This window comes from Hippoglossus stenolepis, chromosome 5 (assembly GCF_022539355.2).
Source record: "Hippoglossus stenolepis isolate QCI-W04-F060 chromosome 5, HSTE1.2, whole genome shotgun sequence".
NCBI lineage: Eukaryota > Metazoa > Chordata > Actinopteri > Pleuronectiformes > Pleuronectidae > Hippoglossus > Hippoglossus stenolepis.
This window is the reverse complement of record NC_061487.1, coordinates 3,180,655-3,207,398: the sequence shown is the minus strand read 5'-3', so window position 1 is coordinate 3,207,398 and position 26,744 is coordinate 3,180,655. Positions and strand designations below refer to the sequence as shown.

General features: G+C 41.3%; 2 protein-coding genes across 3 annotated transcripts in view; both read right to left on the bottom strand.

The window, feature by feature from the left end:
- Window positions 1-4,780: 4,780 nt before the first annotated feature.
- Window positions 4,781-10,143, bottom strand: alx1 (ALX homeobox 1). Its single transcript, XM_035157311.2, has 4 exons — window positions 9,860-10,143; window positions 9,062-9,366; window positions 8,534-8,662; window positions 4,781-6,157 (listed from the first exon to the last, which is right to left on the bottom strand). The coding sequence occupies exons 1-4, from the start codon at window positions 10,047-10,049 to the stop codon at window positions 5,816-5,818; spliced, it is 966 nt and encodes a 321-aa protein (XP_035013202.1). The 5' UTR covers window positions 10,050-10,143; the 3' UTR covers window positions 4,781-5,815.
- Window positions 10,144-15,705: 5,562 nt separating this feature from the next.
- Window positions 15,706-26,744, bottom strand: part of lrriq1 (leucine-rich repeats and IQ motif containing 1) — a 34,956-nt gene continuing 23,917 nt past the window's right edge. For both annotated transcript variants that reach the window (XM_035155797.2, XM_035155800.2), the window contains exons 23-26: window positions 20,960-21,065; window positions 19,713-19,773; window positions 19,027-19,147; window positions 15,706-16,081 (exon numbers count right to left, since the gene is read on the bottom strand). In XM_035155797.2, coding sequence (XP_035011688.2) covers window positions 15,948-16,081; window positions 19,027-19,147; window positions 19,713-19,773; window positions 20,960-21,065 — 422 coding nt within the window. In that variant the 3' untranslated portion in view covers window positions 15,706-15,947. The remainder of the gene's footprint in view (window positions 16,082-19,026; window positions 19,148-19,712; window positions 19,774-20,959; window positions 21,066-26,744) is intronic.

Sequence of the window (26,744 nt, the reverse complement as noted above, 5' to 3'; positions counted from 1 at the left end):
ATAAATACAATCCATTTTCCTGTTAAAAATACTGTAACATTTAGTTTTACCCAACTGATTTTTTTTAATCCCTTTTGATAGTACTTTTATAAAATTATAAAAAGTTGAGCAACTTGCCTCTTGGTACAATATGATCTGCAAATATCAATATTCAAAAACAATAAAAACAAAAGAATTATCATAAGTGACTAAAAGCAGAAACTTTCATGTGAGTACCATCAAGTAGGCCAAGAAGTGTGCTCTTTCAGTTTGTTTTATATGATTCAATATAATACAAAACATTATGATATAAAAAAGACACAGAATGAAACAAAATGAAACAACTAGAATGAACAAAATGACGAAGTTCTTTGATATATCACATTGATTCATTTTCTAATGTAAGTTTTGTGTGTTATAGTTTAACACAAATTTTGCCTGCTATACTTTATAGTATTTATAATATATTTTTGCAGTCTCTTTTTTTTAAGTATTAACACAGGACAAATCTCAAGTCTCATTTCTGACATGTATTGCTGATTTTTTGTTTAAAGATATTTTAGCTGCAAGGCTCTGCACACTACATTAAAACAACATGTGTATACTCAGCTCCATGAAGTTTGCCTTTGCCACAGTCTAATATATATTATTAAATAGATTAAGTGACCTCTGAAGAAACTCAACTACCACAGTGAGCCAGGGAGAGGGCTTAAGACAAATATCTGTGCTCACAGGGAAAAAAAGAGGTGATGGACGGTTGGTGAGCTGGTCTATCTGTTCCAGAGCAGGAGAAGAAGAAGTAGAACATCAGTGTTGAGTGATTAGAACAACAACAGTGGGCAGACGGCAAATGTAGATCTCTGCTGTGGAACATACGTGACCCATAACTCAGTGTTTCAGCCGCCAGAGCATTTGATCTAGCTCTATTTCTTCATGTCAACAGCTGTGTGTGTGTGTGTGTGTGGGTGTGTGTGTGCATGTATGTGTGAGAGTGTGTTATACAGAGGCCTGTCCTCCCCTGCGTGAGGTAGTGCGGGAAGTAGGGAGGCAGGGGAGGGAAGCTCTTATATTAATGGCTGTGGTTAACCTGGAAGGGTCAAACCCATTGGAGCTGTTGATGGATCTGGTCTGCAGGAGCCCTCACTCTCTCTCTCTCTCTCTCTCTCTCTCTCTCTCTCTCTCTCTCTCTCTCTCTCTCTCTCTCTCTCTGTATCGCACACACAAACATACACACACTCTTGTCCGCATGCGCACAGGCCTGGCTGCATGACCATCAGTCGGTGGTTGTCCGGTCACAGATGGCGATGACGTCATTTTGCATAGGGAAAAAAGATGACCATAAAGGCGCAACGTGGACTTTTAGTTAAGGGCATGTTTATCAGAGACAGAGGAGGACGAACTCATGTCATTTGATGAGGTAAAGCTCAGTGGAACCACATAACAACAGAGTCTTAAGATAGTGAAAAAAGAAAAAGCTAATTATTTTTCTTCCTTATCAAAACACAATGTGGGAGCTCATCGTCTGACGATGAATGAACCTCTGATGGCAACGGCCAGCACAGATATCCACTGTCTTGGCCCTAGTCCCACTAGTGTCTTTTATCACACAAGTCAAATGTTTCTGCACACAAAAACACAAACAGTGATCATCTTTCTAGGTGTTTTAGGTCCAGCGATCTGCATATGAATGCATGGTAATTTAAGCCGATGCATTTCGGTCAATGTGTTCTGCCTCTTGCTCTCAACACAGCCTGTTTACCTGCGAGCAACCAAAGCCTGTACAATGTGATTGTTCAAAGAAGAAATGGAGACCAGAAGATTTCCAGACCCAAAAATCTTGTTCCTCACCTACAAAACAGATTCTGCATGTAAATATGTAGAATCTTTTTTTTTAGAGATAAAAATATATTAAATATAAAAATATAAAATTGTATGTTTTGCCAGCACTCAAGTGCAGTTAAGTCCAGCCAGCTAGAACCACTCATGGTTGTGGTTAAACAATCCTAAAAAGTCAACACACTTTTGAGCGTATGAGGAGCTGGAAAAGTGTCACAATCGTCCTGACAGTCCTTATTCACAAAAAGCCACAAGAGGTGAGGACCCAAACATACAGTAGGCTGAATGAATGACAGATGCTGACGAGATCCAGTGAGGAATGTTTCCTCAGAAAGGTCAACAGAAATCCACAATAACATTGTGCAATCTTACTGGCATTCACTGACCTAGTTTCAATGGTTGGTTAGGAGGCTGCAGGGTTTACTGAAAACTCTTATACATGAGTTTCCTCCATTGCCAGTGTTCACTGACATGCTGAGCCTTACAAATGAAACTTACAATGTGGTATGACTGAGATCAGAGTTGTATTGTACATAATGCCACTGGAGTAAACAAGAGACACACACCAAACATGTAGGATCTCAAATAAATCCCTGTCTAACTTGACTTATCACTCTTTTTTGAGGAAAATAGTTCCTTTTAGATATGAAAATACTGCTGAATGTAGCAATGCGACACAATTGTGACTGTAGTCAATCTCTATATACTGAAAGTATCTTGAAATTATTATTAATATTATAATATTAAGGCTCTGCAATATACTAGTGACCTGTCCCAGCCTCATGCCCAATGTCAGCTGGCATTGGCTCCAACTCCCTCATGACCCTCAAAGGATAAGTAGTTGATGGATGGATGGATGGATGGATGGATGAAGATGGATAGATGGATGGATGGATGGATGGATGGATGGATGGATGGAGGGATGGATGAATGGATGAATGGATGGATGGATGGAGGGATGGTGCAGACCTCGTCGAGGCCCAACAATACCCTTATAAAACCACATTTTAATTCACCAGACCTGGACTTTTATTTGGATCTGCAACAAATTGCTCATAAATATCAGTTCTCTTAATATGCCTGAAATTTCTTTCTGGGAAAATGGTGAAAATGGTGAAAACGCCCTATCTCGCAAAGTTCAAGAAAGAGAAAAATAATCCTGGATCTACCCCCTGGTCCACATCAGCACCAAAATGTAACGTGTTATTCCCTGACCCATACCACATCCTTCCACCAAGTTTCATGGTATTCTGTCAGGTAGTTTTTGCATAATCTTGCTTACAAATAAACAAAGACACAAACAAACAGTCAGGAGTGAAAATATGACCTCCTTGGCAGAGGTCAAATAACAAAAGCCTAGAGGATACAGCACATGATAGTCAACAAAGGGACTGGTAAAGTGAAAAAGATGGCGGGGGGAATAAGAGCAAGGAGCACCTCCCTGCAACATCGGGGAACACGTCCAACACTGTTTCCATGGACACTTCATGATCAAAGCCTCTGTGTTATGATGCGTGCAGATAACATACTCTGGTTTGTACTTTTGAATAGCAGCAACCAGGAAGTACCCCAAGGAAACAAACTGGTTTCCAAACCCAAGCATCTGACACAAGTTACAGTCGTAATTGAATCAAGCCCACCGTTGGGTTTCCCTGAGATGCTATCCACTGCTGACTGTGATCTCAGAGCAAAACAAAAAGATGACATCAGAGAGGAAACAGGAGAGAAAGAAGAAGACATGCTCCCAATTACAGGACAGTGTCATAGATTAAAGAACAGGGACTGTGTGTCTTTGCAGAGACATGTAGTGCTGGGGCCACATGGAAAAAGCTACCACTGACGAATGAAGAGATTAACTGTGTTTAATGAGATGAGGTGGCAGTTTCCAGGCTACGAGGGTCAGGACTCTTTTTGGATGGAGTTTAAAGGATAAGGTTGGTGATACCTTTGTCTCTGTAGTATTCATATGGTGCGTAACATATCATCAGAACACATCTATATTCATCTGTGTCATACAGAGATCCATTGATGTGAGCTACACTGTTGCACTAGCTGACACGTTACTTCATGAACATTAGGACTGAATTTGTCTATTAGTCTTCGCCTGCAAATTCATTGTTTAGTCCTGTTTATAACATTTGCTAAAGACTACAGAGGACTGCCCTGTGATGAGTCTGAGAATATTTCTTGCAAGGTCTTCAGTAGGAACCAGCGGGTTAGAGCTGATGACAATGTAGACAGGTCAAACAATTGAAAGACCAGTGAGCATGTTTATTTTGGTTGATTCATGGGATTTACTGACAGTAAGAAAAGTAAATGGAAGGAGAAGAATAAGAAATTAACTAATAAACTAATTAACTATTGATCGAAACAAAGAAAAATGTCTCCCTGAGTTAAAGAAGTGAGTCACTGATGTTGTGGATTGATTTTGGGCGTGGTTCATTGAAGGAAGCTGCATCAGGCTCGTAAGAAGGATAAATCCATTGACCACGTTTAAATGGACAATAATATTCCAATTATTGACCTTAGTTAGAGTAAGTCATCATTTTGATTATGAAGTTTATATGAGCTGCCGATAGAATTTTCCATTGAGATTCCTGTTTATGTGTTAAAGAGCGTAGTGTGATTATGACTCACGTCAACATTCCTTCTAGTTGTTTACACTCCAATAGGACGTTATAATGTGATTACGACATATAAATTTCGACATAATGCGACAACTCCACATGTCTTCATTCCATTATTGCTTTTTCCAAGTATGACCTTATTCAGGTTATGGTAATCAGGAAATGCTGTTTACGTGGCAGTGTCTTATTCTGACTATTGGCTTAATCAGGTCAATATCCAAATATTGGTGTCCATGTTAGCATTGCTATTGTTGATTTGTTGACACTAAGGAACTAAATGGAATCTCACCGGCCTTACCCTTTAATGTAAACTTCAAGAAAAGTGCAGTCATACTGGATTCATTGACATTCATTTATTATGCATTCACCAGATAAATTTATAACACAAAACACTATATTAAAATCTGCCTCCGCTGCCTGCGTCTTGTACCTGTGATACAGCACAGAGGCAGACGACAGAGATTACAGAGCTTTGCTGCAAAGCACACAGACACGTTAGTACGTCAAGTCAGTCTGTCTCATCCTCAGTCCTGAGCTGGAGCGAGGGGGAGAAAGGTGAAAGGCGCAGGGAAAGAAACCTCTTCACAGTGCTTTAGAAATCAGGTAGTGGTTTAGGCCCCCTTGCTCTGGATCCACGTTTACCCATGATGGGAGTGAATCCCACTGGAGCCTTGAGTTTTCTCTGTCTTCACCTGCCTTTCACTCCTTTCTGTCTGAATAAAGAGGAAGCACTGCTGACCCTCCTCTTTAAAAAACAACAACAGAGAAAGCTTTTTCTTCACAGCTCTCACCTCCTCACATCACCATGGTTCATTGACCGTCTGGTCGGACCAGAGAGTACAACGGGTTTTTGCACAGGGCTGTAAAACACTGAAAGAGCATCACCCTGAAAGTCTGAAGGATATGGATGTCTTACTTTAGTTAAGCTACATGAAGGTCTAGACTGGAAACTTGATTTGGTATTTTAAGAATAATACCAGTGAGTCGCACTGCAGATCTGCATCACACCAGAAACGCAGCTGATTATCTGTCATATAACATTATGGCTGCATAGATTCCTATCTTGAGATTGTTTCCTGCAGCTTTAAGAATATGCAGATAAAGCATTTTCCACTTAAGCTCTGGATCCAGGCCCTGTTTTGGGTCTATTTCTTGATTCAACGGATACATTTTGGTTATGCCTTATATATGATGCAGATCTAAATAGTAGGGCAGTATGGTTGTTAAATTGGCCATATCACTCGCAGTGACATCTAATCTTTAGATGACAAAGGATCGGTGAGTTGTGAGATTTGTGAGTCACTGAGCTTTTTGATATGATTTCAGACTCTTTGAGCATTTTCAAAAACCTCTCCAGGCACAGAAACCCACAATCACATGGCCCAGGAGATGTTAGCCGTGTGCTCCTTGGCCTTCATGCGAAGCACAGCGATGCTGGACGAGCGCCTCTCGAACTCTGGCTTGGTCTCGAAGGTGTGGTGGCCGTTGGTGGCCGGCGTGAGGAGAGAGTCTGCACTGAAGAAGTTGTTGAGGGAGACGTGGCCGAACTGGTTCTGCTGATTGGGAAAACCCATGTAGCCATGGTCGGCGGCGCCAGCGGCCGAGCGGGGGGAGTGTGAGTAGGAAGTTACGCAGGGCGGGGAGCCTCGGGGCAGCACGCAGGAGGAGACCACGGAGCCGCCGGAGGCCGGGTTCGGCCACAGGTTGTTGGAGATCTGTTGGGTGTTAGATACGGAGCAGAATGAGTCTCATAGCATGGGGATCTAACACACACTCCAACAATGGCTGCTGAAGATCATGAAATACAGTCAAAAGCTCTGGAAAACCCTGTAAACAGATGCTAGTCACACAATATAGATGTAGTAATAAGAACATTTAAGTTCTGCATAGTGCGCTGAAAATAAAAAAACTAAATAAATCAAATTATTCGTCTCTATTGCAATGTATCGCATTTTAAAGGGGCTACAAACGACACAAATGGAGTAAAAGAATTAACATAACATTTACATTATACTGCTCTGGTTATTCAATGTAGTTCCAGCATGAATCTGTTAAAATACAGGAATATTTTGTAAAATGCTTAATCAACAGAAGAAAAAAAACGGCAAATGTCTTGGAAATGTAAATAGGTTGTTCCACCCACAGCATATTTTCTAAACTCTAGTGGTGTCTGCGTGGGCTTTCACTAAGTTTTGGTTTTATTTGCCCAGGTTTCGAGATATGAGTCGTTCCATAAACAGTGTCCGGTTCCAGAAGAAATAGTCCCAATGAAAACTTCTGACAAATATGTGGAATATGTTGTGAGACAGTGACACTTCTTCTGGAATTAAAATATAAATGTTGCTGTTAAATTATCTTTAATGTCATATGTTTTTAATGCTGCGAGCGCCACATGGAGGCCGAGACCTTCGAATACAAATGAAAGCACAACTGTATTTATGAGTCTACTAATATAGAGGTCAGTGAGGAAATATGTTTTGTTCATATTGAGTTAATGGTTATTATGTTTACATGCACGTGGATTTAAATGAATCCAGAGGAATGTCATACATTTCTCATATTCCTCGTTGGAGGCTCATGCAGAGAGCAGACAGGACAGTGAGTACAGAGAGCAGACATAAACCCATCTGGCCAGCACACAGTAAACACCACATGGCAGGAGCGTCTCCACAGAACAGCATGTCCGTCTATAAGGTAAAATACACTGATGGCTCGGTCACATAATAAATGACCTCATTCCCTCAAACGCCAAGATTTCAATCAAACTGAGAAGACAAGCCCATGTAAGTACAGTTAGTAGCATGTGAGAAGCATGGGAATGAATTAGTCCTTTAACTGCATTTGGTCCAATTTAAACCACTGAATCCTGCAGCTAAAGAGTTCTTTATCATAATGAATATGTAAAAAAATGCAGCATGTTCAGAGAATACAGAACATGCAAAGGGATATAGGCTGAACCAACCGGCTATTGTGCAACGTAGGACAACACCTTAGTTTACAGAAAAGACCACAAGCCAATTGTGGCTGGATGAAGAGTTTTCTTTTGACAGTGAGATAAACTGACTCCAGCTCAGAAATGTGGCTGTAGCATGAGAAGCAGCTTGGGCCGGTGGAACGTTTCCTAACTGTGTGCCTTCCTGACAACATGTGCCATTGATCAACTTCAATCTCTACCCAGAGCAACAACAATGGCCAAAACCCTTATAGTAAACAAAAGAAAAAACAGACTCTTTCAAACTCACAAGAATGCGATCCATGCCCGCTGAGTTAGGGGGACACACAAAAACACCCACTCCCCCACTCAGTTACTCTTAGGGTGCATTCAGTGACAGTAATCTGGATCAGCTGCAGGACAGGGCACGGCTGGTATCCAGGGCCATCTATCAGAAACATGTGTGAGGACAATGAGACAGTCCAGCAGATTCTTTGACCTGCTCTTGGACCAGGCCGTAGCACAGACTCCAACATCCTGTGCATTTCAATTTATGATTCTGCTTTTATCAACTCACAAACTTCTTTAAGCTTAAAATATGAACACGCACTGCTGTGAGAAGAGGCTGTCTGCATATTTCCATCCGGGAAAAAAAAAGAAATCAGCACGGGGCTTGACAACACCACGGAGGCCTAATCTCAGTCTGTGATAGACCCGGAGGACGAACTGACACTCTGTGTCTCCTCTCACCTCATCTTGTACATGACCTTTGTCCAAAGTGCAAGATGAATGTTCAGCCAACATGAAATGTGATATTAGGCCATTCATTCCGCCATGACACCTCGCAGCCTCTCTAATCAGCGTCCCGGCTCTTTTCTGAAGATACGTTTCATAATAAGTGATTAATTGCGCTGCAGTGACAGTTTGGCTGCTTTGTGCAATTTGTTGTGACTCACACAGGGGGGGGGGTAGCTTAGAGGGGAAAGATCACTGCAGGCCGCTGTGCGCATTACGCACCAGCGGCGTCCCGTCGGCTGCATGCGCACTGTATATATGCTTTTGATGAATGGCTTTAAACTCCATCAGATGTAGATTTTTTTTTTTTTTTACACAGGCTGTAAAAAGTTGAACTCCTGCAGAAACGTGGGGTCAAACTCGCCTGTGTGTAGCTGTCGGTCCTCGGTAAGACGGATAAATCGTAGGTGGCTGCGAAGTGCGTTTTGGCCTGTTGGATCTGCCCGTAGCGCTCCCTCTTCCTCCACTTCGCTCTTCTGTTCTGAAACCACACCTGGTAGGAGGCAGGGAGGGGAAATGGAAAATAAAATGAAACAATGTCATTTTAAATAGTGTGACTTTCCTGCATAAAATACATGGTATATTTCTCGAAAAAAAACAAAAACATGTTAAATAATGTGTTGAAAAATAAGTGCTGTGGCAATAAATGGAAAATAAATATTTCTGTAATGATGCAAATAAAAATCAAGTGTGTGTTTAATCTAAAAATGTGTTTTATCTAATAAAATATGATGAGGTGTTTTCATATCAGCTACACTGAGGGATTTATATTTTTACGCACTGCTCCTCATTCCTGTTTTATCGTCTTAAACCTTCTTTTCCTTATCTCGCGCTTTGTCGTGTCCAACAGTGAGACTGAAAGAAAAATACTGAGCCCGCTGATGGATTGTACCTGCACTCTGGCCTCCGTTAACTCCGTCCTCATGGCCAGCTGTTCCCTCACGTACACGTCTGGATAGTGCGTTTTCTGGAACACCTTCTCCAGCTCCTCCAGCTGCGCGCTGGTGAACGTGGTCCGGTGTCTCCTCTTCTTGCTGCTGGACACGTTACTGTCGCACTTGTCCGCCATGTCGTCCAAGTCCGTCTTCTCCTGCCCGCTGGTCACCGGGGACGCGCGCAGGGTGCAACAACTGTCCATGGACCTGCCGAGGTCCGAGTGCAAAGTGTCCTCGTCCGTTTTTGGCACACCGTAATTGGCTGGAGAGATCAGGTGACAAATAAGTCATACATATTTCTCATATTTTATTTCAGCACATGTTAACTGCAGTTTAGCGCAAAACAATGATTCAAGTATCAGAGTAAATAAAGTGTGGACTGCACGAATTAGTTTATATCCCTCCCCCAATACACTTTAGGTCCATTTTCATTATTGTAAGTGTATTTCCTTTTATAATCATGTATAAAAATGTAGGAAATTATTTTTAAAATTAATTTTAATTATTAAAAATGACAAAAACATAAAATAATTTCAAGAATAATGACATCTAATGAGTATATCTGAATTTAAATTACGCATTTGAAAGGTTTTGGACAAAACAATATATAAAGAAAAGAAAGATAATATCACTGCATGATAAATGTCCTGAAATGCGACTTCTATTTTCTCGCTCTGGTACGGATGCAGATCCTCTAAAAGCACAGGGATGATGCACACAAAGCCAGAGTCACACGACACAAAGTTGTTACGCACCGTTTTGGTCTCCGCAGGGCGAGGAGCGGTGGTCGCCGCTCTGGAGCCCGAAGGCCTGCGCGCACTTCGTGGAGGACTTGGTGAAGTACTGCGCGCTGTCCAGGCTCTCCATGACTTGGTCCATGTAGTAATCGCTGGCCTTCATCGCTTGACTTTTCAAGGCAAACTTATCCTCCATGTACTCCATCATCTCAACCGGGATCCACTCTGCTCGAATCTGATGTCACCATTAAAGAAGACACTCTAATCGCGCGACTATTAGCGGAGCGGTGCTTTGTGATGCAATAATTTGCCAATGGAGTTGATTTGCTGTGTGTTGAAGGCAGAACGTTTTTATAGCCCCGAAGAGAATGAGAGTCTTAAAGGAGAACCCTGTCCTCCTCCTCCTCCTCCTCTGTGGATGTGAACCAGCAGCCAACTCCTCCCACGACCCCAATCCAAACCAGATACAAGTTTGAAGTGAATCTAGACCCACAACGACTCTGAGAGGAAACAATCACAAGTGACTATAATGTACAACATGTTTACACATCCAAAATGAGCCCATCATTTATCTCCAGCTTCGACCTGAGACTGAGGAAACCTGTCCATTCCATCCCTGTGTCTGAAGTAAAGGTCGCTGCTCTCCGCACACACACACGTCCATTAAAGACTATTTAACCTGGGTGCTTTCAAAATAAGTGAACAGCAATATGTTCTAAAATGCACGTAAAGTTAGGCGCAAAGTCACATTTTACTTTAATGATTAATATGTTATATCTACGTTGAGACTGTTTTCTGAATCTGAGTGATTTGCTCAACTTTGTACTTCGAACGCCCAAAGGCGTCATGTCACTATTTTTACCATTTATATTTCTTCTAGAAAATAAAATATATTTTAACTTTTAATAGAAAAAAAGGACGGAAAATGAATTTAGTTTTTTTATTAATTAAAAGCACAAGTGCGTAAAAACTAATCCCTTCACAGTATCTACATACAAGCTTAAATAAAAAATATGGCTGCACAATTTTATTTTCATTTTTTTAAAGAAATTGTAGAAATGACACCAATTCTAACTTAATAACTAAATATACAATTTAATCGATATTAACGGTTCCACGCTTCATTCCGAATTAAATAACGGGATTATTAATTCCTGACAATGTTAAAAAGAAAAATACATATTTTAAATACAGTTTTACACGTTATTTTCGCTGTAATGTTCAGTGTGTCGCTAACTATGTATTACTTACTGCTGGGTTAAATTGCGCTAGATTAAAAAAGTGAATGATTGAATGAAAATCTAACGTCGGCGCAGTTCGATACTTGCTCTCATGTCAGCCACCATCTGCAGATTATTATGCTTTATATGAAATTAACGTTTTGAGTCAAATGTTTGCAAAATCCTCGATATGTTTTTTCAAAGAGAACCAGACATGATTTTCTTTTTAAACGAGGACAAACTTAAACATAAAGTAAAAACCACGCTCTGCCTGTTGGTCAATAAAAGCCCCGGTTCATCTTCCTGAACTCTGTCGCTTTATTCTTTAAAATGGGAAATACTCGAAGATACTAGGATTTCATATTTGACATTCATGGGTCCTGTAGAAGACGTGTTGACCTTTTCTTGCTTTTCGAGTAAAGAGCAAACATTCCTCTGGTGCAGGGAAGTTGAGTTTCATTGAACCCATGCAGACTCCCCGGAGCAGACCGGACTCAACAGGGAGGTTTTTCTTCTAAAAAAGGACAGGAAGTGGGCTTCTTCTATTTCTTCTTATTGGTGGAATTATGTTACCGCTAACCAAAGCCCATCTCCCACCTCCACATCTCCACCCTGGGCCACACCACCTGCCATGCACACCATGCGTTGCTTTGGTTCGCTCTGGGGTCAGTGGCAGTTACCTGGGGCTGCACAGTGCCACGGGAGAAAATATCAAAATAAATAGAGGTGCTCTTAAGTAGCAGGGGGGAGGGTGTCCTATTGGGCTTCTAAGATGACCTCGCGCACCGGCTCACGCTGAGGAGAAAATGTGAAAAGTTCACTGTGGTCTGCTGGAAGTCTGGCTGGAGACTCCTGCCACAGTAGATGCTGCACCGGTTTGTAGAGTTGGAGGGATCGGTCACCTCCAGGCCCTGGAGTCTTTCAGTGCTGCAGCCAAAATGTCATGTGAGCCACCTGGAAAGACCTACAGATCCATTTCTAATGAAAAAACATCCACTGCCAGTTTGTTACTACATTGTGTATGTGTAGCACTCATCGTGGTCAAAATAAATATGATTGAACTGAACTAATTATCATTCATCTCAGTCTTAATGTGACTGAACAGAGTCCAACACGACCAAACCAGGGCCCGAGAGGCCAAAATGTGCCACTTCAGAAGGCAAGAGCATGACATCATGATGCCTGAAGCCCTACAGGGTCTAATTTAATCCATCAAAATGTCTTCAAAGTTGGGCTATGAAACACAAAATCGGCCAGAGTTTATATTCCCCCAAAGCACAACATTTTGAGGAGGTCGTGAATGTCATCTGAATCTGCAGAACATTAGGCTCAGGAAGCTGTATATCAAAATATCAAAAAAAAAGTGAAAGCTGCAGTTTGGGCTTTCAGAGATTGTTTGTTTGTCCTTTGTTATTTTTCAATGGAGTTGGACATTCCTGAGTTGCACTTTACTGATCATCAGGATTATGGAACCAGATAAATTAATCCAGACTTCAGACTAAAGCAACATTTTGATTAAAATACAACGTGAGGTTGAAGATTTTTGACATATAACCACTTCAACAGTTTAAAAAGGTTTTACAGGAACAACATCAACAGAGCACCTAGCAACAATCAAGACACGCACACATGATCTATTTGCATATTTAAGCAATTTTAAATACAATAAAATCATCACCACTAAAAACATCTAAAAGCCTCTTTAAGTGGATTTTAATATTTATTCAATCTAAAGAAAGAAGCATGTCTACACAAAGAAGAACAGCGAGCAACTGTCACAAGCTGCTGAAGCACAAACAATCTATTATATCATGTTTATTGAGTCCAGTTACAAAAAGAAAAGGATTATCATTTAAAAAAAGACAATTAGACAAACCTGGAGATATTTTTGCTCCTGACACAAGAAGCTAAAAATAAATCATGCCACTGATAAATTATTTTAAATGAATAAAAATATATATGACTGTATTATGAAAAAGTTAGAGATCAATAAGGTGTGTGTGTTTAAATTTACAATTGATAATGTACATTTTAATTAGATGATTATATCATGTATGTATAATGTATTAAATATGTGTGTACATAAATGTCCTCTGTATATTGTCTCACGAGAGATTTTTTTTACCTTCACCTCTGTCAAATATAATAAAAATCAGATCCAGCAGTTTTCATTCAGGGAAGCTTCAACTTTTACCAGAATCCCGTGCATTACTGTTTCTGCTTGTTTGAGTTTATTCTAAATTTATTTATCAATTGGTTAAAATTTTTCAGGGGAACTTAAACATTCCTGAGTTTGTATCAATTTCCCTTTTCTTTACTTTGGATAAAATGATTGTTTAATTGTGTCACAAGGCAGAAATAAATAAGCAAACAGCACCTCTTCAGTCACTTGTCTATGAGTTAGGTCCTTGGATATTTACAGTGCTGAAACTATACACAATACTTCCATATTCCAAACCTAATAACTTTGTAAGTCTTTTTATGATTTACTCGTCACTTGAATGATAAATACACCAGCACTAGACCTTCAAACCAGCTTCACTACCACAACCACATTTCCTTTAATAAGTCAGGCTGCCTGCACACACGCTCTGCAGTGTGTTTATTATATATAGTACTATATGTATTTTTTGCACATAAGTGTGAACGAGAGGAAATCCTTCAAACCTAAAATATATTTTTCCCATTTTTAGTCCATTTAAGGCAAAAAATGTATACATATTAATAAAAAATATATATTTCATGCAAGACATGTTGCTTTGTGTTTGAGGAATGTAGTTTTTTCCCCCAGGTAGCTCAGTTTCCATTAATTTACACAGGATATAAAAAAGAATTATCACATCATTGAAACATGCCTGTGTTCATTTTTCCATAGCTACATTATTGTTGTAATGTAATGATAATATATAACGTTGACAAACATTAACACCACATTCACTGTGATTTATTACACAACTCAAGCAAGTCTCATGAGTCTGCTGATTCATTTTCAAACACATTGAACTGAATTGAAACTCATACTTGTCTACAAAAACAAATGTCCCAAAAAATAAAACCGTACATTATCCATTCCAAACTGTTCAGGTGAAGTGTACAGAAGTCTATAGAACACATAAAGATGAAACTTGCAAAGACACTGTTAAAGTCCTTTAATGCATTTGAAGACATCACACGGAGCGATGTGGATACAAAACCTCTCTCTGCCAGACTCCATTTGACAACGTTAGCTGACTTGAGGTCAGGCTGGCAGCGCAGTCTGAGCTGAGAGGAACATTCTTCATCTTATCTAAATGTGTGGTGCAGCACTCGTTTCACCAGGCAACGCATTTTGGATGTCTTAGGTTACATATAATTTACCCATAATCCAAAAGTAAACAACTTTAATGATGGCTGGTGGATGACGTTGATGTTTAACAATATCATTTCAGAAGCAGTAGTCGTAGATGAGGAGTCGGAGTCTGGTAGATCTGAACCTTGTGACAAGATGTGTTTTAATGTCACCTGTCTGATCATGTTTTATATGCAAAAACAATCCGAATTTTCCAGTTGTACATTGTACAGCTGTATAGTGACAGTCTGATGACAGACACCCCCACTCGCTCGCTGTCCCCCGCGGGGCCTGACGAATCAGTCTCCCCCTGAGGGAGGACCGTCCTCTTGGGTTTCACAACAGCCTCCAAGTGGGAGAGACCACCACATCTCTGGCATACGCCACTCTCCGAGACACAAATCCCCATCAGCTCGAGTACAGTCATAACACACCCTCCAGACATGTGTAAGTGAAAGATAGAAGGAAAATAAATAGAGAGACATGCTGGAGAGATATGCATTTCCTGCCAGGGAGCCACTCCGCAGCTCAGACTATTTGTTTTGACATTAATTAAGTTATCATTTCTAGGCAGCCGACCAGCGAGGAACCTCTGAGCCTGAGGTTCACCACCTCCGGTGGGGCAGTGTTTGTGAACGGACGCCTTAATTCAAACACACAGAAAAGGTCGTTATAATCAACGGTTGAAAATAAAGAAAACAGACTTGTAATTCCAACACCAATGTTTGTGTTTGGCTCATAAAAGCAGTAATTTCATGGCCGCTGTTGGTAAGCAGGAGCTAAACATATCCGCAGAAAGGAGAAATTGCACAGATTTTCTGGCCTTTATTAAAGTTTACTCTTAAGGGAGAGGAGAAGAAGTAGAAAAGGCACATCTCTTCCCATGGTTACAAACTATATTTACCGTCGAGAGAGAATATCAGTGCAGAAACAACAGCTCGGCATGTTCAGAAACAGGAATCCACAGGTACTTCACGTCCTGGTTCTTATTTCCTGCCATCATTTGCATATGGAGCGTGTCATTTGCTGAAGGTTTGTGACTTTGCTCCATGTGTTTTGGTGCCGGTTGGCTGCAGTCACATTCAGGTCCTGATACTTGAGCAGAATCACCGTAAGAAAAGGGCCTGAGGATATTTGGGCTGTTCTGGCTCCCATTGGTCTTAATTAATTTCCAGGAGAGGGAGCCCATGTTTTCAGCTGAGTTAAAAAAGAACAGCTGCAGAGGGGATTCAGCACAGGTGATAAAATAACATTATACATCAAACTAAAGAAATTTGTCTTCATGGAAGAAAGAAATAACCATTTGACGCTCCTAATAAAGTCCGAACAAAGATTTATTTAATAACTTAAGACATCAAATCTGTATCAAAGGCAGCACGGCCCCTGAGCAATTCTGATGCACATAGATTTAGATTTTGAAAATGCTGCTAGATGTACAAGATGCACATCTACATATGTGCACATCGTAGCTGTATGGGAGTTATAGTTGTATCTACTTTAAATGGTGCCGTGTCAGGGCAGGAACAAAAAGAGATGTCGTCGTCGTGGAGTTGGTGTTCTACTTGTACACTTTGTCCCTTTTCTTCCCTCCTCCCCAGCCGCCGCTCAGCTGGACCGGATTGTCTCGGAGGGAGATGCGTTCCCTTCTTGTTGGAGCAGACTGGACGCGCTGCGGAGATAGAACCTCTTTTCCTATAGACACAAATATCGAAGTGGGACACATCAATATTTCACATGTACAAGGAGCGGTGTGAAATCAATCAATCAGACTTCAAATAGAAATCTGGCACTGCACTTTTAATATTTAATAAAATAAAATAAGTTTCTCTGGTAACTTCTGTTTGTCAGAATGGTAGTGTAACATTTTTGAACACCTGAGGATTTCTTCCTAGAACCAACTTACAAGGAGGAGCTAATAGAATTCAAGAAATTCTTACTTTCTCCTGGGAAACCATGAGTCCGCTTCAAGTCTAAAATTCCAAGAACAGAATGATAAAGGGCGCTGGCGATACGACATACATTTGACCTCAAGCAGTGAAAGGAAAGAAGTTTGGTTAGTAAAATCTAAAAGTTAAAAACAAACAGCCGGACTGAGATTTTAATGAAATGACTTATCATTCGGTCATGTGATTACTATACTACAGAAACGTCTTCCTCCAGGACACAACTGTAGCTTTAGTTGGTAGATAAAGTGTGTGCCTGTGGTCTCTGGCTCAGCGGACAGTAAAGACTTAAGCGTGAGCAGATAGGTTTTGTGTTTGTGTGCGCCGGCTCCCCGGGGCACTGGTGCGATGTATCACAGCCCCTTCCATTTCACCTGGGGATCAGTACAAAGCTTTTCAAACACACAGAACAAAGGCGGTGCTTCTACCGGGCATGATGCATTCCACGTGTAGAGCCCAGGCCCGCAGTCTCCACGGCCAAACCACACAGGGAGCCAAACAGTGGGGAGAGCTCTGGGGGAGGCGGGGGGGGGGGGCCCGGAACGCTTCGCAGGTACTGACCCGGCTCTAAATATCTGCACAGCTGGCACACTGTATAGAATATCCCTCCACTCATGAGTCAGACCTAATCGCAGCTCTCTAGTTTTTGATTTTACTCACGTTCCATGGTGTGACGCTGTGCTTTTCCCCTCTCGTAGTTTGCGTAATATAGTTCCAAGATAACCCACCACAGTCCTCCGTGTTTATTTTCAGAAATTTCACTCCAGCTGTGGAGGCTGAATTTAGTTTATTAAAGACTTTTGTCCAATTATCTGTTCTAAATCAGAAACAGAACCCCAAACCCCCGATGCACATGTTGCTAATTTTACTGCGAGCTCTGCAGCCATGTTATTAAACGTACGGAGATAAAGAAATGGCCACACGTTTGAATCAACCGCTGTGACCAAACAAATTGTTTTCGATCATTTTACTCCTATTATCATTGAGCGTTGCACAGAATCGAGGGAGCAGATATGCAACTTAAGTGGTTTCCTCTGCACACATAATGAAAATATTTTGTGAGCCTGGAAACGCATTTTATGGCACCGTCCCAGCAAGTGGTGAGTATCGCATTGCAACAGGTTATAGAGTATTTATGAAGTCTTTACTGCTATGGCAAATGAAGTGAACCCTCCAACTTTAAAGCTGCACTTTGATGTGTGTGTCCCTTCCAAGGCAAAGAATAGACAACTTTATGATAAACACTCTTTTACTGTCTCATACAGGCTGTGTATAAAGATGCACCCACTCCTGTTTTCCTGATTTAACCCAAGTTAATTAAATTAAGTTCCTGGGATTTGAACTGGAGCACCACATTGACCATTAGATGTCCTTTCCATGTTTATGAAATATCTAATTGGCTTTTTGAAAAATGCTCCGGCCTTACACATACATTCATATTTCAATTTGCCCTATGCAATTGGTGTTTTTATCGGTGCAGACAAACGGCTTTCTCTCTCCAGCGCTGAGCTCCTGAGGAGAACAACAGTCTGTCTGCGTAGCACGCCGACGTTCGCTCAAGCTTCCACCTCGTGGATATCATTTTGGAAATTATCATCGGAATCCAATTTGGCTTCGTTAGCGTGGGACAGGGCTCCCCCTTCACTCGGATTCCTGGGCTTGTTTAATGTGATCATCTGCTGTCAGCCCGTCAGTAGCATCTTTGTCACTCAAACTCCTGAGCACTGCGTCTCCTGACAGAAGGGCCAGTCATTCTTCACTGAAAGGACGGATTTTTTTTTTCTTCCTGCCCGTTTCCTGTCAGAAGAGAAATTCACGGCACTCTGTCCCCGGCCCGACCTTGTTGCACCCCCGCCCTCCTCCCTCCCGTCCCACAGCAGCCGACCAGTGGACTCAGTCTAGGCTGAATAAGCAGCCGTCTTTATCCCTGGCTATGTGCACTCAGGTCTGTGTGACCTGAGACCTGCCTGTGCAAGTGTGCAAACACTGAAACATCTGTACACACATGTAAATGTACTGCATACGCACATGTATGCTTCTCTTATGTTGTGGAAGTTTGAGCATGAAACTGCTCAGAAAGTTTAACTTTGGTGCATCTCCACCTTTTTATGTAGCAATAACTAGAAATTGTGCATTTGCTTTACCAACAACTAGCTGATGACATATATATAGACACATATTATATACACACAGTATTTCTATTTTAAATATATGCCGATACATTTATAAATGTGAATGAACTAGGTACAGTTGTTTTCCTTTAGAGTTGGCTTAGAAAGAAATAATGTTTTATGTTACTCTTTGTAGTACAAAAGATTTCCACATTTGCAAACATTTGTATTTGTCCATTTGTCAATACACAGTATGCATTGGATACTATATATATATATATATATATATATATATATGCATGTATGTATGTTTAAAAACAATTCATAATTTCTTGAAAAATCTATAAAACCTGACCTGAAGCCCCTTAAATAACATAAAATGTCTCTATTATCCTTTCTATTTGTACAAGAATGTTCAAGTGACAGAAGTAATTTACTATGAAGGCATGATTGTCCTGACTTTCATTTTACATTCTAGGAAAATACATATGTGTTCTTTGGATTCTGTTCAATGTTTGGTGTAAAATTGCCAGTAACACATTGATCTCTGGTAGAAAATGGCTGTGAAATTCACAAGACTTACTTGCATGACCCAAAGAGTTGCTGCAAGGATAATTTCTCTCTTTGCAGGGTTGGGAAACTAAACTGCTGCTGGCCCACAATCCACTGGCGTGATGTAGACGTTCAGCGTGTGCTGGGTCAGCCTGCGCACACAACACGCAGAGACACAGAAACACACACACACACACACATTAAAGAGGCCCAAAATGACACGTCTCACGCAAGCAGTCCAGTATTTTGAAAAACATTCAACAGGCAGCGGCTCTGCAGTTTGAACATATCTAAGAAACAGGAGGAAGGGGGCGGCTCCTCTTGCCAGTGATCATAACTCAAAGTGCTGTATAACGGCACAGGGAGACCTGCGGTTTCTGACTTCAAAGACCTTACGAGCATCAGTATCGTTCTCGGGTTCAGACAAACTGCTCCACAGTGACACTGGGATTTCTGCGAGTGAAATAAAGAAATTGCAGCCAGTTGATCCAATTGAAAGTGTCACTGTGGAGCTAAACCTCCGACTCACCCCCCTCCCCACATTTCCTCCTTTAAATCGAAGCTGATGAGACAGGCTCCAGGAGAGGGAACCTACAACGCGTTTGATGACTGTGACTGGCAAAAGTAAATACTGCATACCTTCACATGCAACTGCCCCCCCTACACAGAAATTATTCAAATAAAGATTCAAAGCACGGGGGGGGGGTATGTACTCACCACTAGCTGCACTCTGCCTCCATTCAGAACAACTGAGCTGATCTCTGGTAGGAAATGTTCACTGAGAATAGGGCACAAAATGTGTTCAGGGCTATTAGTTCTAGGTGCATTTAGAAATAGGTTCCCCCATCTTAAAGTCTAGGCATCAGAATACCATTCAACTAGAGTGGAGCTCAGTAGAGTGCATATCTCTTCCAAGGCCCCCTAATGAAGACACATTTAAATTCACTAGATCCAGATTTTAATTTGGATCTGCACCAAATTACACTCACTCATAAATATCCCTAAACTATGCCTGATTTTTTTTCATCAAGATGAAATCATAATGTTGGGGGAGAAAAAAGAAAATGTAACATCCTTGGCAGAGGTTTAGAAACAGTGAATTCATGAATGATAATGTTAATGATTATCTTAGGGCAGTGGGCAGCACATGCCTCATGGCTCAGTGCCTCAGAGACAAAAAGTTAGTCTGATTCAATACACAGTGATTATACTCAAGTGTCATTATCTATTTAATATTTCGACAATTTGCCCCTGGACATTTAAAGAAAAAAAAATCAGTACAACACAGATAATGTGATTTTACTAAAAGGCAGTTTATTGCTTAATAAATTGAGACAAATTAGATAAATCTTATAATTTTATGGGGAAAAAAAGCAAAATAAAACCCACCCAGCTCTTAAAAAACACCTCACTTGGATGTTTGACCTTCACTGTGAAGACTCATGTAAGTTTAAGACTTCAATGTTTTATGTTGTTTTGTGTACATCACAACTTGTCTGGTAGCCAATCACGGCCCAATATTTAACTTATAGTGTGATGAAAAAAAAAAAAGAACACTATGCATTGTCATGACCTCTGGATTATTAAGTGAGGGAGAAGTTTTTTTTTTTTAAAGAGGTATCTGAACTATATTGCTGAGAAATCCAAATCATCTTTGTAGTTTAACAATGATGGAAGCTCATTAAAAGATCAATTACAGAAATAAAAATCTAACTACCCCCACTGGTATCAAGCCATGGCAATGTTTTGGATTTCTGAGATATCTCACATCTTTGAGATTTCTTGTTGCTGGATTAGATTATACTGGATAATCCATTGACCTTGCTCCAAATCACAGATTAATCCAAAGCTACGTGCATGGCTCGATCCAAAAGAAGAAAACACAATTTGGTCATGTTACCTTTTAAAGAAATGTATGTCGTTCACATGCCCCCTCACTGTATGACCTACATTGAGCAGCTCACCTCTCTGAGTCCCTGTCTGACTGGGTGTGCAGCCACTGCTGAGCTCGTTCCTGCGTCACTTGCTCCGTCTGCTCCGCCTGCTCCAGGTCCAGCTTTGCTCTGCACACTGCACTCGACAGAAAACATCAAATAAATGTCAAAGGCAATTTTCTTCCCCCTCCAACTTTTTTCGTGTCAGTTAAGTAACATTCTTGTTGACAATTGTGGCAAAGAATGAACATGATGCTTAATCTGTAAAAACTGGGGTGAAGGTGGCACCTTTCTAAATGACAGGGAGCGTAATCAATACCGCAGTGAAGGACTTGTGTGAAGTACGAGCTCAACAAATAAACAGCTCGTGGGCCTGATCTTCAGCAACACTTGTTACACTGTAATTACAGCCGGTCAGAGCTCCCAGTCCTGGCACACAACAGTGGTCAAACCTCCCAGTATGTTTTGGGGTAATGTGGTGTACTTGTTTGGAGGACTGTATAATACTGGATCATTTAAAGTTGCTGAGAGATGAAATGAGTTCTGTATCAATATTTGTTGGGTCTTGTGGTTCTGTGTAAAAACGGAACCCAAGCAACAGCCCAACAGTTTGTTAAAGACAGAAATCAGACAGGCATCTAGCTGATTGACGAGTTATGCCGGAATCCCATAATAAGGTCATATTTCAAAGTAAACATTTATGTTGCTGAGACAGTAATGCTGCTGTGGTTGGTGTACACTGATAATGACTTTTGACAGCCCAATGCTGGAACTAATGATGCATTTACTTAAGCCACTGACTTGCTTCTGCTGATCTGTAAAAAAAAGAAGGCGAAAGCTATACAGTTTTCATGGGTTAATTGAGAAGCGCCACTAAAAACGTCAAGTGATAGATGCGTCCCCCTCGGGGCAGCAAAGGCCAGGAAATGGCTACTTGCACTTCCCAAAGCTGATAATACACAGAGAGACGAGGGATAGGTGATTCAGAAGAAAAAACACTCAGAGAATTGTGTTTTTAAATAAGAACTTATGCTGATTATCTAAATTTGCTATCAAGGCTGATAGTAGTTTGAAATCCCTGCATGTATCACACAATTACACTGTGTGGACTGTGTACACAAATATACACAAGCTCAATGAAAAAAATTAAAAAAAGTTTGCATTTATGTTGCAATCCACTGGCATAAAGAGACTCTCTTCTTGTTTTCCCCTCTGAACCCTCCACGGGAAAAAAAAACCTCCTGACCCCCTCCAACCTCCTGAATCCCCCTCTAGTTCTCCTCCAGGACATCAGAAGGGGGCCTGTAGGAGTCACGCCTGTTAAGAGGGGCTCTTAAGCACATTAAGCGATCTCATCTCCACTGAGGTGGGGAGAACTCTGACTTAATATCAGAGAGTTGGAGAGGAGGAGGGTGGAGGCTTTGGCCCCGCAGCAAACCAGAGGTGATACACAGAGCTGGGACTTTGGAGCCTCCTCCCCTCCAACGCCACTGCAGAGACAAACAACACAGAGTCAGGACCAGGGCCAGTGATCTCTATTAAGAAATGAAATGGGGCCCTGAATGAGCTGATGAGCTTGTGTTGTAGTGAGCGAGCATCCAGAGAAGTTTGAATCATCTGTCTCAAATGGAGATAAATTAGTTAGATAAATAAGTCGAAAGCTGATGCATTTCGGTCAATGTGTTCATTTTGCTCCTCACAGTCTAACTGTTTAACAGCAGGCAACCAAAGCCTGCTCAGATGTGATTGGTTTAAGTAGAAACTTGTTCATGGAGATTATGGTAAAACAATGAGTAAACAGTCATTAGGTTGTAAAAAAGATTATCTAAACCACTTCATTTGTATGTGAATCAGAATAATAAAAAAAACAGACAATTTAACACAACCGCACATAATCTCTCGTCTCTCTGAAGCATTCACAGTTGTGCAAACAACAAGTGACTGAGGTTGTTGTGTGAAGCTTGAGATAACACTTCCTGTGTAGTGCTGCCTACTGTCTGACCAGCCCACACCTGGCTTGTCACTGTAGAGAGGATTGTCAGATTTTTTTGTCCTGAAATCCTCCTCATACGCTGTTAGATGACTATTATAGAAATACTACTATAAACTGATGTACAAACAGCCAGATAACAACAAAAGTTGAATAAAGAGGCATTTACCATTAATTACATTTTTCTTCCAAATAGGCTAAGCTTCTAATTTGTTAAAGCTACCAAAATAAAACACTACGTAAAATCCTTTCTAATATATCCGTGAAAAAAACTGTTCAGATGTTAATTGTTAAAACTGACAGAATCAACACTTTTTCTAATAAAGACTTACTTGTACCCATCCTGCTCTAGATACTGTGAAACTTTAGATTTACTAAGAAAAACAATCTATGTCTCAGCCCCTTACATTCTTTGCTTTTGGTTTGAAAGCCATTTTGATGGAAAACATGGCACAAAATCCTGTCTTCATGGACCTTGCAAAGTGGAAGAAGAATCAGAGCGTGTCTGAAACTTGACTAACTCAGTGTTTTCAGTTGGACGTCTGTCTCTGTGAGTGACTCAGACTGCTGCACCTCAGCACAACATTGGCTCAGCGAGTTTCTTCCCCGAGTGTGCCAGTGCACCTCAAACATATACGATGAGAAGAGAGCTCCAGCCTGAGATAAAAGTAAGCGCGGAGATTACGGGGGTGAAATTGAACGCATATGAATGGTGGTAAATAGTCTGACACTAAGTTATTTTGGATGATGGATGATAAACAAGATGATTGTGTTTCAGTCGAGCTTTGTAGAGGAATTGAAGTGTGAAATCGAGTTAAGTGCTCGGGAGGTAGAGGTTCCAGGCTGAAATAAAAATATATACTCTCGTGTCCCTCTGACATGAGGACGGATGTTTGGTGGAGCCTGATCTCAGTTTGGATGGAAGAGGAAGGTTGGAGCAGTGTGTGTGTGTGTGTGTGTGTGTGTGTGTGTGTGTGTGTGTGTGTGTGTGTGTGTGTGTGTGTGTGTGTGTGTGTGTGTGTGTGTGTGTGTGTGTGTGTGTGTGTGTGTGTGTGGCCTTGTTTTACTATATTTGTGGGGTATACTTGTGGAGACTGACAGCTTTGAGGGGACCCTTTAAGTTTAAATGCTGTTCGCGGGGTAAGACTTGGTTTGAGGGTTTAAGTTAGGCATTCAGTTGTTAAGGTTAGGTTAGGTAGGGAAGGAAACGCATTACATCAATGAAAGTTCCCAATGAATGTAGTAAGACAAGGATGCATGTGTGTGTGTGTGTGTGTGTGTGTCTGGGGGGGTGAGTGGAAGGAGCTGGTAGAAAGTAAGAAGAGAAACAAGGAGGAGTGCTTTGAATCATACAACATCTTCAGCATCTGCACTACCCAGACACTTGACAATACAAATCATCTAGAAAAAGGGAAGTGCATTTCTCTTCTTTCTTTTTTTTGCCTTTAAAAGAAAATGTCTTGCGGCTCTGCTCCACTCTCTCCCTCTCTGTCTCTCTCTCTCTGGGTATGTAAGCCGATACCCATTTCAAGTGGGTTACTCATGTCCAGCACATCCACACAAAGAGCCCGGATAAAATAAACACGCCGCATCGGATATCTTGGAAAGAATCTGTCATGGGTTTGAGGCTAATCACCTCCAGAAGGGGCTTGACTCAAAGCCTGAAATGTTAGCCCCTGTCGGGGAGCGCTGGCTGGGCCGGGCTGGGCTGGCTAGGCCCCGGGCACTGGGGATGGATCCGGAGGAGGGGGTGCTTTCCACAGGTCAGGACCAGGGAAGCGAGAGGGGAGGCTGGCCTGGGCCCATTTACACAGGACCACCGCACCGAGAGCCAGTTTCCGACACAACAACGCCGATGCCACTGTTGACACCGCCTTTAGGATACTCTGTTAAAAGGCAGCAAGAGTCCTCTCCTCTAGAACAAAGCTAGTTAACGTTTTTCAGCTTTGGATCAGAAAACCGGCTGAGGACAAGGAGTATTTAGCAGAAGGAAGGGTAACGTCCGGACCCCCGTTACTTTATCAGTTAATGTAGCTGCTTCGCTTCATTCCTTTAGAACAACAGTCCTGTTTGATGAATTATCAAGGCAACAGTGGAGGGGAGAGATAAGGATACTGAAAAGAAACAGAACTGGGAATATTGTTGTAACTCAATAGGTGAATTGGATGGAGCCGATCCTGAACCGCCAGCTGGCTGAGAGCTTATCGATGGCTGTGTTGTGCTCATTCATACATGGTTCCAGTGTCAGGAGACCCAGTGTTGGAGAGTTGACATAATACACCTGCAGGTCAAAATAAACACTTGATAACATAAGTACTCTGCCCTAGTCATACTCAAATTATCTGCTGAAAAATTCCAAACGGGAAAAAATCCACTACAATCGACCAAATTATTGGTTTATGGTGTAACTTTAGACATGTACTGACATCTGAAAACAATAAAAAGTTATCAGTCTCTTCAAAAACATGGAGCATTTTCTTGATCTTAAGCTGCACAGCGATGAATCAGCTTTGAGAGAAACAAGAGGACAACTTCGCAACTATTCCACAAACAAATGACCTAAGTGGACTGAAAATTATCCCAGAGTTGAAGGTACAATTTGTTATATTTCTTTTTAAACTGTAAAATGAAATGAAGTGACAAATAAACATACTCTATTTATCCTAAGCTAATCGGGGAGTATTTCATGCTTATGGCAGCGTGGGACTTGGCCCAGCGATAGACCAGTCACTTCACTGCCTGTTGGCAAACACTGTTGTTGCAGCGCCCCTCTGACTGCTGGATGACCGCGGGCGTCATGCTCTCTGGATGTGAGGCCCTGATCCTGATGGTATAGTGTTGGGTGGGGTGCAGAGGAAAGATGGCGACAGGCCCTCCTGATAAAAAAGCAACTTCCCCCGTCTTCCCTGCTGCATTGCCTAAAGCTCTTCCCCTCCCTTTTTAACTGACTGTGGATGTCACAACTCCAAAACATCTCTGCACTCAGGACGGGAGGCAACAGCAGAAAGAGATGGAGAGACCCGTTTCCATCAGTGTACTTCACATTACAGTCGACCTATAGACTCTTTTGAAGCCTCTGATTCCATAACAATAGGAAGAAAGTCTTCAGGAAACAAATCATCATAAATTAAAATCAGTTGGTAGCTGGTTGTACCCAAAGCACCATGTCTGTCTGTCTGTCATTGCCACTGTTCATCATATCAGCTTCACACTTCACACAAGTGTGTTCTTAAAGAGGAAATGCAGTGTCAAATTATTGAGGTTTGGACATGTGATACGTTCAATATCAATACAATTTAATACACAGGCGACCAGTGCTCTGCATTAAGTCGGGGTTGGGCAGTGTGCCTTCAGTCTGTGGACCAGGTTGAAAATGTCTTCTACGTCCTCTGATAAACCACAACAGCAACTGGGTCAAACTGTGGGATTATTACTTATTTTGAAAAGTTGTGAACTTGCTTCTGAAGATTGTGTCGATTGCTTAACAGGCCTCTGAAATAGGCGACATGTTATGTATAAAACGTGAACAGTAATAAAACAAGTTCAGTTTCATTTTATGAAAAACTTTGACTATAAACTTTCATTGCAGATGAAAATACAGAACACAAAGTTTTCCAACTTCACTCTTCACCATAGGCTGTTAATAAAAAGCTCTGAACACAACGTCCAGCACACACAATAAAAAGTGACAGTCCAACTGTTTAAAGAGAGGGCTCACTAAAGACGAGGAATGTCAGATCATTGAGACAAAAGGCTGCGGTCTTCACAGATCTCACCATCTATGGTGAATATAGTGTTATTATGACCAATGAAGACATTTCCAAA